We start from the raw sequence: 12,591 nt of genomic DNA on the forward strand, positions 1-12,591 counted from the left end.
GGCTCATCCTCCCTTTCACATCTGGCATCTAGCAATAAATAATTATTTACAACCATTAGGAAAGCACAAATGAAAAGCAACAAGAAGTTACTGTCATTAGAGATGCTACCGTAATATTCAGCAAAAGAGACAGCCTGAAATCAATAGTGCTGCATAAAAAGCTGATAGATAGATGATGGTCACTAATTAATAGTCTTGGCTGGATGGCTGTGGCTCATCCTCCGTCTCGCTCTCTTTCTCTCTCAGTTATATTAAGGTTTTCTGAAATTCATGTGCATCTCTGGTGGGTCTTGGTAGAGTTTCCCCAGAAAAATAGTTCAGTTATCTGAGGGAAAAATGTAGAAGAAGAGATCACAGATATGATCATCAGGGACACATCTCTTAAGATAGGAACCATTTCAGCAGCAGTGGTGGAAATTACATTTGATGAATTACAACTTTGTACAACATGTGAGCTGTTAGTTTCTCCTCTAAACATCTCAGATAGCTGTTTGAGGCTAAAACGGGTAAAATCAAGTAATATTTCACAAAAAACAGAGATTATAGAAAACAAATTTCCTCAACAGAGATTTTTTTTTCTTTCTATTTCCTACCCCATAAATAATAGCAAGACCTTGTACCCCCAAGGAGGGGTCCAACCCCCAGATTAAGAATCACTTCTCTAAACAACCAAACCTGGAATAGAGAACAGTTAAAGCTAACTCCAACTCCTAAACAGTAAAAGGCTTTTTACACACCGATTAAGATTAAAAATATGATAATGTCACAATAATACATAAGTCAATTTTCACCACAAGAATATTTTTTCTATAATACTTACTACATAATACTACTTATAATACTGTACTTTTACTTCAGTAAGGTTGGAAATGCTGCACTTTTTACTTTTAAAATATCTGCGTAATTCTTCCACCACTGTCAGGATAATACTCAGGACTAATGCGTGGACAGGATGTCTCACCTCTGCACTCGTATCTGAGGTCTGAGAAGAGGACATGCTCCTGAGAGAAGACAAACAGCCCCAGTCTGCCTCCAGCCAGTGTGTGGTCGTACACCGCCCCCGAGTCAGACAAAATCTCCCTGCCCTCATACACAACCACCCTGCGATGGACACACAACACAGCTCACATTAGACTAAACAACTTATACTACATTTGACCATATTGAAGATTACCTGTGTACTGTAACTGTGGGCCCCTGATAGAAAATGAAAAACACATTTTATCTATGTTACAAGTTTTCATTCATGGTAATGGATTGATTCTTGGCAAAACACAAAGTAGTACAAAGTAAATGTTTGAATGCAGGACCTACTCCTAAGTAAAAGATATGAATACTTCCTCCACACCTGGCAATGTGCACAGAATTTCTGGGACATGTTTGTTTTTTGTTTGTATACTTTCCTTCCTGTCCTATTTTACTGTTTATTCCTGTGGATGACAGTGAAGACATGGTGAAAAATGGAGGCACATTTAAAGCAGCTACTATTGAGATTTGTGGCAACTATCCAAAATAATAATGTGCGTCTGTTCTTCACAATCAAAGTGTACATTTGTGCAGTCATCCTACAGGAACTAGAACACAATGCGTACATCTTCATCTGGGCCTGGCACATAAATCCTTCCTCTCACTTTTTCTCAACCCATTGCCTGGGGTGTTTTGTTTTTGTTTTTTTTTTTAAGTTCCATTAGTGAGAAGTACAACTAAGCAGAAGTAGAAGTGGCAGGTTTAGGAGGACTGGAAAGAACAAAGAAGTGAATATGCTAAGATTGATGATATCCTCGCGTATCCGAACATCTGAGGGTTAATTATTCCTCCAAGGTTGGCACTGAATGTGATTTTTACAAATTTAGGATGTTTATTCATTGCAGATGATTGCTCCACACAAACTGGTATTAACTGAACCCCCATGTGTGATTTAAAGGAACTTGTCACCTTCTTTTTGCCCAATTTGTTCAAATCACATTTTTTATAGCATTGCTCCTGGTATCTCCTGTGAATTTTCTATTCTTTACCTTTTAATTCAGTATATTTTTCCATGCAGGTCATTAAATTTTACCGTAAAAGTCCACTTGCATTCACATACAACATGGTAAAAAGTAGACGTCCGTGCAAGTTGACTGTTATTATGTACAGAGCTCAATAGGAACATGGCTAAAACTATATTTAATATTAATATATTGAATATAGTTATGTGTATGTAATATGTTTCAAGTTCTGGTTAGTTACATGAAGACAGTCTTTGTACCTGATGAACCCAGTCTTGGGTCTGTGGATAAGGTGCATGCGGTAGGCAGTGTAGTCCTTCCACCCAATTTTATTGGGGTCATGCCATAATGTTTTGACCTGGAGCAGACACACAGACGTCAAGTTGGACAAGAAAGTATTTGATTGTTAGTGTGCCAATCTACCAAAGGATGGTCTGTTTAAGACAATTTTAGGAAAGTATCTGTTTGAAACAGACATTTTGTGTGATTTATGATATTAAAAAGAGAATGAAAGGTGTAAGAGACATTTAAGATCATCCATTCATGCCTGGTGTCTGGTGTTCCCGGTGTGCCACAGGGCGTTGCGTAGATATTCCCCTGGTCCTGTGGAGGAGTTAACCAGTTTGATGGAGACTCCTGCTATGCCAAAAGCTTTGGATGGCTTTTTCTCCCAGTAGGCTTGAGACACCTGCTCTCACACAGAGAAAGGAAACATGTGATCAGATTGGATAAAAGAGTGAAGGTAAAGTTGACACAGGTGCAATAATAGATGGCACAGGATCATTATCACCACATACAAAAAGACAGGTCTTTAGGTTTGTGCACATTTCCATTTTGCTAATGAGAACTGTAATATAGATTGTTTGAATGTAAAAAATAAATACGAAGAAAGCTAGGGTCAAATACATGGTCATGAAGGGCAATTTAGGTGAATTTTCTATCAGTAGCAGTCTCCATGAGCCATTAAAAATCATATCTCACCTGTTTCCACATGACAACGTAGAAGCGCTGACTGGACTGGTAGGCAAACACAAAGCCTGCAAAGTCATCATCTCGGTTGGTGTTCACATAAAATGTCACACTGAAGTCTACTGCGTTGAATTTGTCGTATCCTGTTTACACCAATGGAGAATTTGTTTTTTAGACCCCAAATTTCATTATACCTGGAATGTGTTTTTATTTTTTGAGTCATGGAGAACCACACCTAAAGCGATCCCAGGATCAGAGTTGGCCGTCTGCAGCAGCTCTCTACCCTGGCTACGGATCACCCAGAGAGGGTCAGACTGCGTGGTGCCTTTAGGGTCCAACAAAACAACCTGAAACTTCCTGAAGTCTGTAGACCCAATATCCTGGTTCAGTGGACAGGGATCTATCGCATCTGGAATACTGTCATTGTCAAAGTCATCAAAGCAAACATCTCCACTGCCATCACCTGCAAGAGGGAGGAAAAAGTCCAGCAAAAGCAAAAACGTGATTGCCTAAAGGGAAGTAAAAATGGGCTCGATGAGAGAGAGTGCAGATGTAATGAGAAAATCTTGTATGATGGTGAATAGTTTAAGCAAATTTTAAGCATGATTAATCACACTGCAGAGAGCCATAAACTGTTTATGTTGATGTCCAACATTAACATAACCTGAAAACACTGGACTGTCACATGATTTTACTGCATGCCTGCAAAATCCATTTATCCATTTATCATAAATTGTACAAAAATATTTTCCTCTTGTGACTGCATTCATTTGCATTTGTTCACATTTGTATCATGAAATCAGAGAGCAGCAGATGGCCTTTTTTTTAAGTTGATATACACTACAGTGGGTGACACCTTTGTTTGTTTTACCATCTACTGCCTAAAGTTTAAAAACAGTAACAACTGACCATCAGAGTCCAGCTGGTCCCTGTTGGGCACCAGTCTGCAGTTGTCCCGGTCATCAGGGATGCCATCGTTGTCATCATCATGGTCACAGACGTCTCCCTTTCCATCATTATCATGGTCCGCCTGGTTGCTGTTGGCGATGTAGGGACAGTTGTCTAGAGAGTTTTGGTGTCCGTCCTCATCAATGTCATCATTGTCATCACACATGTCCCCCACCAAGTCATTGTCAGAGTCAAGCTGGAGAGACACAGATGAAATATATTATATATATATATACATGTGTGTGTGTGTGTGTGTGTGTGTGTGTACAGTGCCAGTATATATAATGTTTTAATTTCTGTGTTTTTCAGGAACCTGCTGTGGGTTGTGTAGAAGGGGACAGTTATCACACTGGTCTCCAACACCGTCCAGGTCTGTGTCCCTCTGGTCAGTGTTGTAGACCAACGGACAGTTGTCACGATCATTCAGAACCTCTGGAGAAAACACACAGAGCAGCAGGTATATTGCATCTTGTTTGGATTTTACTCTTTAGTACATATTATTATAAATGCATTATTTAAATTTGCATGTTCAAGCTTAAATAGAGTGTTAAGTGCTCTTAAAGTTGAATCTGTTTTAGCTTAGTGATACATAGAGAGAAATGAAGTGCATCGTATGGAGATCGAAAAGTGATAAGAGTGGTTGAGGCACCAGTCTAACAAGAAAGCAATAATTGGATATTTGACTATGTATTCAAGGCCAAGTATTACTGTGAGGCTCCTACCATCTCCGTCAATATCAATGCTACAGGCGTCTCCCTCTCTGTTGTTATCAGTGTCTGTCTGCAGTGGGTTGCTATCAAACGGACAGTTGTCACATTGGTCACCGACGCCATCTCTGTCGGAATCAAACTGCCGAGGGTTGTACACCAGTGGGCAGTTGTCCTATGCCAGGAACACACATTTATTTACACACATGCAGGGGGTTGTGAATATAAACCCAGTTCCAGTCATGGTATCTACAAAGTTACGCTCAGCCAGGCTCACCCTCTCATCTATGATATCATCATTGTCGTCATCAGGATCACAGGCATCTCCCTGTCCGTCCTTGTCCAGGTCCTCCTGTCCAGAGTTTGGTAGCATGGGGCAATTATCCTGCAGCCAATCGCACGTCGGTTTAGTGGAATCAGAACCAATGAGAATACAGGCCCATCTGATCAGATTAACATTCAGTCTTTACGTTTGAATCTGTAATGTTTTTTGTACTTGTGTATTTTTACCTTTTGACAGTGATAGGTTGCATTCTCTTTGCAGGTCAGTCCATTGTTGGGCCAGCCATCCAGATCAAAGTCTTCATCACACAAGAAGCCATCACCCGCAAACCCTACATGGCACACACACTTGTACAAGACCTCAGATGCCAGGCCCAGGTACACACACTTGGCATACTTGTGGCAGCTGTGTGTGTTGTCTTTGCAAGGATTGTATGGTTCACACACCTACAACCAAAGCAGCTCTTTGAGAATGCAAAAGGAATTTATGACCAGCTCAAAGCAAAGAAAGTTATTCATATAAAAAATAAGGTAGACAAAGGTAAACACTTGCCTGCCTGGTTTGCTGGGCTTCCTGCAGTCCAAGGCCATATGGCTGTGTGCCTTTATAGCGAGGGGGACAGGGCAGACAGTAGAACCCAGGATCTGTGTTCACACACTCTGTAACACACACACCTTCCACTTCACACTGCAGAGATGAAGGGATCAGTCATATTCACAACATTAAAGATAAAGTGTGAATACAAATTTGTTACATGTGTTATGTACACAAGGAACTCTCCATTAGGATCTGATGAATGTCAACAGTGATGTTTCTGACTTTCAATATGGTCTCTGTCAGACTGGGTGATTGTGGTGCCTTCAGTTACACACTGGAGGTTAAAATTATTTACAGCTTTACATAACTTGCATCACATGTCATGGTGATGAGGAAGGACTAGAGGGATTGGGATTCATTATCTTGGGACTATGTTTGTCTGATTAAACCACCTGAATAACAAACAAAAAAAGCCTAGAGCTCCCTAGAGCCATGCTGCCAGCATGCTTACAAATACTTGAAATGCTAGTCTTCATGTCAAGGCCTTGCAAGGTGTCCTGTTCTACAGTCCTACTGCTGCACTGCAGCTGTGCAGTTATTACCTCATTCTCATCTTCACAGTAAGTGCCATTGCCATGTAAACCCAATGGACAGTGTCCACATTCCCATGATCCATTGCTGTATGATGTGCACTTCACCCCAGGAAAACACGGATTAGACTGCAAACACATGTCTGAAAAGATACACACGTGTATATCATATATTTTCATGTCATACATATACTCTAAAGGCAATTAGTCTTTATGCTGTGTCACAAAACAAACAAGTCAAAACTGAGTCTATGAAAATTTACATTTGGATTGTCTGTCCTAAGCCTCAATAATTGGGTAAAAGCAGGATAAACACAATACAATTGTTTAATCCTCTATTGTTTGAAAACATGTTTCCCCCAATAAAGAGGATTAAGGCTTATCAATGAATGTGCAGCTTAGCCTACTCTTAGTGTCTGCTGAAACAGTTAAGATGTACCTATAGCCTGAGGTTTGCTGACGAGGTTCAGGTTTACCTATAGGACAAGGTTGTTTGTTACAAGCTTCATAGTCCACAGCATCTCCTGCACAAGGCTTCCCGCCGTTCTGAGGAGCAGGGTTCAAACACTCCCGTTGCCGACTTATAAGACCTCCCCCACACGACTGTGAGCACAGTGACCATTCAGTCCAAGTTGTCCAGCCTCCAGCAACTACACACAAACACAATGTTATGTAAGCCAGTTAAGTACTATAGTGCAGTTTGTATGTACTGTAATTTTGTGCCCTCTGTATACTCACTAGGGCAGAGTGTATTGTTGCAAGGCCGTGTTTCCCTGGCACTGCCTGTACACCCTTTGCCCCCCTTTTGTGGTGGAGGGTTGTTGCACAGACGAACCCGTGTGATGGTGCCTTCTCCACATGTGGTTGTACATGCAGACCAAGGAGACCAAAGGCCCCAGTTCCCATCAGCACGAACTAGACATGAAACAAGGACATGCAGATTGTAAAACATCCCAGTAACTTTATCTAGTCTGGAGAAATCTCCAAGCAGCATTCCACACAGGCCAACGCTACAGCTCGACACTGTGTATACATTTGCAGAGCTAAGACAACATGTTTCTAATTATGATTACAATCTCTGAAATCTATTTGTCATATTTCTGCTCTTTGTGGAATATTCTGCTCTTACCCTTGGACCAGGCCGTGCTGAATCAACCTCTTAAAACAAATTAAATCAAGACACGTTGTGTGTGACAGATGAGACATGCAGAGTAACAGCCTACCCTTGCGGTCACACTTCACCAGCATGCAGCTGCGGGTCTGAATTGATGGGCCACCACAGGACGGCATGATGCCATTGCAGGATCTGCCTCTTTGCTGCCCCCCACGTCCACATGTGACAGAACACTGAGTCCACTCCGACCACGGGGACCAGCCATTGTCATCATCTTTAGAAACATACACACACATATAGTCCTGGTATACCTTTTATCAAATTTTGTGATCTTAGCACGTTTAACACTCAAATCAAACTTACGGAGACAGACAGGGCAGCACTTCCCCTCAATAAAGGATGGATTGATGCAGGCTACAGGAGGGCAAGACACCTGCTGACACACCACTTTTCCATCCTAAAAAAGGTAAAAGAGAGGCAGACCAGTGTTCGTACATTTTGTAAGAATATCAATCAAACCATTTTATCTGAGCCAGATGTTTTGCTAAATGCCATTCCTTGCAGAGAAATGGTCTGCTGTCATGACTCATAACAACTTTGGTTATTCCCTGGACCCATCTTTGGCAAAACTGATCATATTTTATAAAGAAAAACAGACTCATAAAGGAGGATGAAACAAGTATTAAATAAAAAGGCAACTCTGAAAATAAAGTAAAACCATATTGGATATATGTAAAACCTACCAAACCTGTAAACACATTTTAAGAAATAGTTTGACATTGTGGAAATTATTTGCTTTTTTGTCGAGAAATAGATGAAAGATTGTTACCACTCTGATGCCTGAAAAATATAAAGCTACAAGCGAACAATTATCAGCTTAAGTCTAATAGCACGGGAAAACAGCCAGTCTGACTCTGTCCTAAAAAAGTCACTCCTGGTCAGACAACAAATAGTCAGACACAACCACAAAATATCTCTTTTTTTTTTGGTATAAATTAAAAAAAATAGACATAATGTGAACTTAAGATGGTAGGCGGGCTTTTTTTTTTTACCTTTAAACAGAACCAGATGACCTGTTTCTTCCTGGTTTAGTCTTTATGCTAAGTTACCTGAGCTTTTTCTTGTTTGTTTAAAAAACTGAAGGGTAAAAATAACAAGCTGTGGTTTTTGCAGATAATGTGCCAGACAATTTCTTGGCTGGGAGCAGTGATTTCCTGGAGTTGATGGAGTTTTTTAGACCTTTGGACATACCCTGGTGTTTATGCTAAGTTAAGCTGAAGGGTCTCCTGGCTCTAGCTTCATATTTAACTAACAGATGTGACACTGGTGTTAACCTTCTTATCTAATTCTGAAAAAGAAAGCAAGTAACCTTGCATCCCAACATCTCAAATGTTTTCATTAAGGTACTAGGATGCATTGGACTATTCGGTTTTTCCAGGAACAAAACTTAAATGAGCGTCAAATATCAAGTTACTCAAGCTATCAAGTCAAAGTGCAAGGACTTAATGTATTTAAAATATAAAAATTATGAGTCAGACTGACAGACTGAACTTTATTTTGACTGGTGTGAGATTTGGATTACGAAGAATGACCTAACACTTGACTTTGATGTTAGTCTGTTGTTTGTCTGGAACAGATGTTCCACTGAATCTTGCATGGTCTTCATAGAACCATCTGACTGCAAATGTGTTAGACTACAGCTAATTTAGATTTATTCCACACTGACCTGGCACTTACAGGAGGTGCAGCTGTCAACCTCCCAGTCCTCCCCACGCTCATACAGTCGTCCATCTTGCAAACACCAGAGCTCCTCGTCTCTGTCAAGATCACTGTGACTGTCACCTCCAACTTCACCACCACCTCTGCTGTTGCTGCTGTTGCTGTTGCTGCCGTTGCTGCCGTTGCCATTGCCGTTGCTGCCGTTGCCGTTGCCGTTGCTGCCGTTGCTGCCGTTGCTGTTGCCGTTTCTGCCGTTGCTGCCATTGCTGTTGCCGTTGCTGCCGTTGCTGCCATTGCTGTTGCCGTTGCTGCTGTTGCTGCCATTGCTGTTGCCGTTGCTGCTGTTGCTGCCATTGCTGTTGCCGTTGCTGCTGTTGCTGTTGCTGCCGTTGCTGCCATTGCTGTTGCCGTTGCTGCCGTTGCCATTGCCGTTGCTGCCGTTGCTGTTGCCGTTGCTGCCGTTGCTGTTGCCATTGCTGCCGTTGCTGCCATTGCTGTTGCCGTTGCTGCCATTGCTGTTGCCGTTGCTGCTGTTGCTGTTGCTGTTGCTGCTGTTGCTGCCATTGCTGTTGCTGCCATTTCTGTTGCTGCCATTGCTGTTGCTGTTGCTGCCATTGCTGTTGCTGTTGCTGCTGTTGCTGCCATTGCTGTTGCTGTTGCTGCTGTTGCTGCCATTGCTGTTGTTGCCATTTCTGTTGCTTCTGTTGCTGTTGCTGTTACTGCCATTGCTGTTGCTACCGTTGCTGCCATTACTGTTGCTGTTGCTTCCATTTCTGTTGCTGCCATTGCTGTTGCTGCCGTTGCTGTTGCTGCCATTGCTGTTGCTGTTGCTGCCACTGCTGTTGCTGCCATTGCTTTTGCTTCCATTTCTGTTGCTGCCATTGCTGTTGCTGCCATTGCTGTTGCTGCCATTGCTGTTGCTGCCATTGCTGTTGCTGTCATTGCTGTTGCTGCCATTGCTGTTGCTGCCATTGCTGTTGCTGTCATTGCTGTTGCTGCCATTGCTGTTGCTGCCATTGCTGTTGCTGCCATTGCTGTTGCTGCCATTGCTGTTGCTGCCATTGCTGTTGCTGCCGTTGCTGTTGCTGTTACTGCTGCTCCTGCTCCTGCTCATATTGCTGACGTTGTTGTTGCTGCTGCTGTTGTTACGGCTACTGTTGGTCAGCTCACCCAAAGTTATTCGCAACTCTTCATTTTCTTTAGACTGAGAACACAACAGCACAACATTAAATGATTGTTAGAAACTATATTTGGATTGGTACTTCTAAATCTGCTGCATTAGGTTAGACCTGTGGTGAGGTAGTTAGTAGGTAGCAACAGCCAACATTTCAACACTACTGGTATTGTCTCTGCTTGTTTTTTTGCCCAAAAATCACCAGGACATTTACCATAAACCACACTGCTTCCAGCCAGAAAAAGGATGTCACTACTTCCATTTGCACTGGAAAAAGACTTACTCTCTGTTGGTTGTCACACAAATTGTCCTCACAATTTAACCCAGTCACACAATGTAAGACTGGTATACTTAGTGTTCTCAACAACTGTCTCAGAAAAACAGTAAAAAGAAGTTACACTGGACATTTTCAATTATGAAATTCCCTTTTAAAATAAAATTAAACTTATTTACTAGAATTGTCACTTTTCTTTTAGAATAAAATTTTGTGCCCATGCACATCAAAATCAGATCACATCAGAAAAGTAAAGACAAAAAACTAATTTCAATGTGCAGATGATGACACGTGTATTTGTGTGTCTTACTACTCTCTCCAGGTCTTCAAGCAGGTTGGAGGTCACAATATGCAGGCCCTGGATCTCAGTAATCAGACCCACCAGGTCCTCACACGGATGACGGCAGATTTCCAACGACACATTGTTGACCTTTGCACCCACACCTGTAGAGGAGTTAGAAATGTGCTAGATATTCATAGTCGACACTGCATTAATCATCTAGAAAGAGATAGAAAAACTGTATTTGTGTGTATAATTCAATGTAGGTAGATAATGTGTGTCTCTGAACAAATGCACATGTGAGAGCCATGTGTGGTACCTGCACACACAGCTGCTGCACACAGGAATATCAAAAGCCACGGGAAGCGTCTCGGCAGCGGACTCATTGCTGTTCACACATAAATCACGTTAGCAGTCATCATGAAATATAGCAGCTATACAGCTACACTAGCACACAACACAAACAGAACTGTTGCCGAGGAGATAAAGGAAGAAGTTAAAGAGGGAATTAACCTTTCATACCTGCGTACTCCTCACTGAGCTGCCTTTCTCTATGATAAGAAATCACAGCTGGTAGCCTTGTCCTTGCTGCAGCTCCACAGGGGCTGTGATGGAATGTCTGTCTTCTTTTCAATGTCCTTATTTCCTTATGTCCTTGTTTCCTTCTCACATTCTTTCAGAGCGAGGCTTACCCACACAGCTTCCTCAGTACTTTGAAGCATCCAAAAGAAACAGGGAAGAAGTTGGTGAGAGAGAAATCTGAGTTAAGAACATGTGTCGGCTCTGTCAGTTCTGTAGAAAGTTGTAATGTGGTTAGTTTTTGGTTTTTTTTGAGTGTGTGTGTCTATATATGTGTGTGTGTGTGTGTGTGTGTGAGAGAGAGAGAGAGAGAAAGAGAGAGGCAGGAGCAGGGGCCATATATTAGCCATCTGTCTGGCTATGAACTGGGCTGCATATCTCCCAGTGAGAAACCCAGCTGGATGGAAGGAACTGTTTGTGTGTGTGTGTTGACATCTCGGTTTTTCAGACACATCATTTACACTCTTCGACCTCCAAACAGGGACACACAAAAACATGCACTTACATGCTGAAACACACACACTTATTGGCTGCTCATGTTTTCTAATATTTTAGGAGCAAAAAAACTGGCATTACCATAAACAGATACCTGATGAAAATGAGGTGCTTGATGTGTTTGATTTTGTGTGTCCTTGGGACCAAATTTCTTGATATCTGCAGAAGACAAGCTAAAGATGAGCAAGCTGATGGAATACAAAAAGCATCTACTTCCATCGGGATCGTCATCTCATCTCTCTCTCTCTGTTTTTCCTCTATCACTTCTCTCTCTCTCTCTCTCTCTCTCTCTCTGTTTGGGCTTGTCCCTGCTGAGTCAAAGAGGCATCATCATCCTGTATCATATTTTCCATCTGTACACTCCACTTGTGGAATAATGAATCTCACAGATGTGTGCACACATACAGTACATGCACACGCATGCAAGCTCCTGTGCCCATACAAACACACTCACATCAGCACAAAATTCCAACAAATTCTCAAGTTCCAGATATATCAAAACAAAGACCAAATGTGAACAGACACCATGTTTTGTTTTGGATGTGGAGACTGTGAATGCAGTTTGCTGTTGCTGTCAATACTCTTAGAGTCAGAAAAAGCTCAAAACTAATAATATCAGGGGGATATAAGGGGTAAAGACTGGTAGAGATTACCTGCCAGAGTCCAGCATGATACTTTTGGGCTGATTTGAGTTGTGGAAAGCACATTCTGTTCTGAGATCTCTTTCTAAAGTCTGCCTTTTTGCCCTATGTTTATAGGGAGAAAATAGTCTTAGGCTCGCTGCCTTAGAAAGGTGAAACTGATTAAAGGCTGCAGGGCTATCATGGGCTGTAGTGAGACCTGAAAAAGCAACCAGAAAACCTCTAGTGAGATTGAGGCAGGTTTGAGAAACAGAGCACTTTATGCAATCAGGCAGCTTAAGGAAAAGTTGAGG

At 41.9% G+C, this 12,591-nt stretch overlaps 1 protein-coding gene across 1 annotated transcript; it reads right to left on the minus strand.

Moving 5' to 3' along the window:
* Positions 1-126: 126 nt before the first annotated feature.
* LOC113135251 (thrombospondin-2-like) lies at positions 127-11,381 on the minus strand. The gene is made up of 22 exons (XM_026315100.1): positions 11,106-11,381; positions 10,903-10,971; positions 10,614-10,747; positions 10,022-10,059; positions 8,863-9,850; positions 7,500-7,593; positions 7,246-7,410; positions 6,761-6,937; positions 6,499-6,672; positions 6,035-6,165; positions 5,448-5,582; positions 5,123-5,341; positions 4,890-4,997; positions 4,628-4,787; positions 4,219-4,337; positions 3,867-4,101; positions 3,193-3,420; positions 2,970-3,100; positions 2,536-2,676; positions 2,249-2,346; positions 962-1,101; positions 127-325 (listed from the first exon to the last, which is right to left on the minus strand). The coding sequence occupies exons 2-22, from the start codon at positions 10,967-10,969 to the stop codon at positions 318-320; spliced, it is 3,690 nt and encodes a 1,229-aa protein (XP_026170885.1). The 5' UTR covers positions 10,970-10,971; positions 11,106-11,381; the 3' UTR covers positions 127-317.
* Between the last annotated feature and the right edge of the window lie 1,210 nt (positions 11,382-12,591).

This window comes from Mastacembelus armatus, chromosome 19, assembly GCF_900324485.2.
Source record: "Mastacembelus armatus chromosome 19, fMasArm1.2, whole genome shotgun sequence".
Taxonomy (NCBI): domain Eukaryota; kingdom Metazoa; phylum Chordata; class Actinopteri; order Synbranchiformes; family Mastacembelidae; genus Mastacembelus; species Mastacembelus armatus.

Excerpts from the sequence above, each read along its gene's own strand:
- LOC113135251 (XM_026315100.1), bottom strand. The coding sequence starts at position 10,969 with ATGAGTCCGCTGCCGAGACGCTTCCCGTGGCTTTTGATATTCCTGTGT. Across the intron at positions 10,060-10,613 it reads TTGAAGACCTGGAGAGAGTA|TCTAAAGAAAATGAAGAGTT; the intron begins GTAAGACACACA and ends TTGTGTTCTCAG. Across the intron at positions 5,342-5,447 it reads AAGCCCAGCAAACCAGGCAG|GTGTGTGAACCATACAATCC; the intron begins GCAAGTGTTTAC and ends CTTTGGTTGTAG.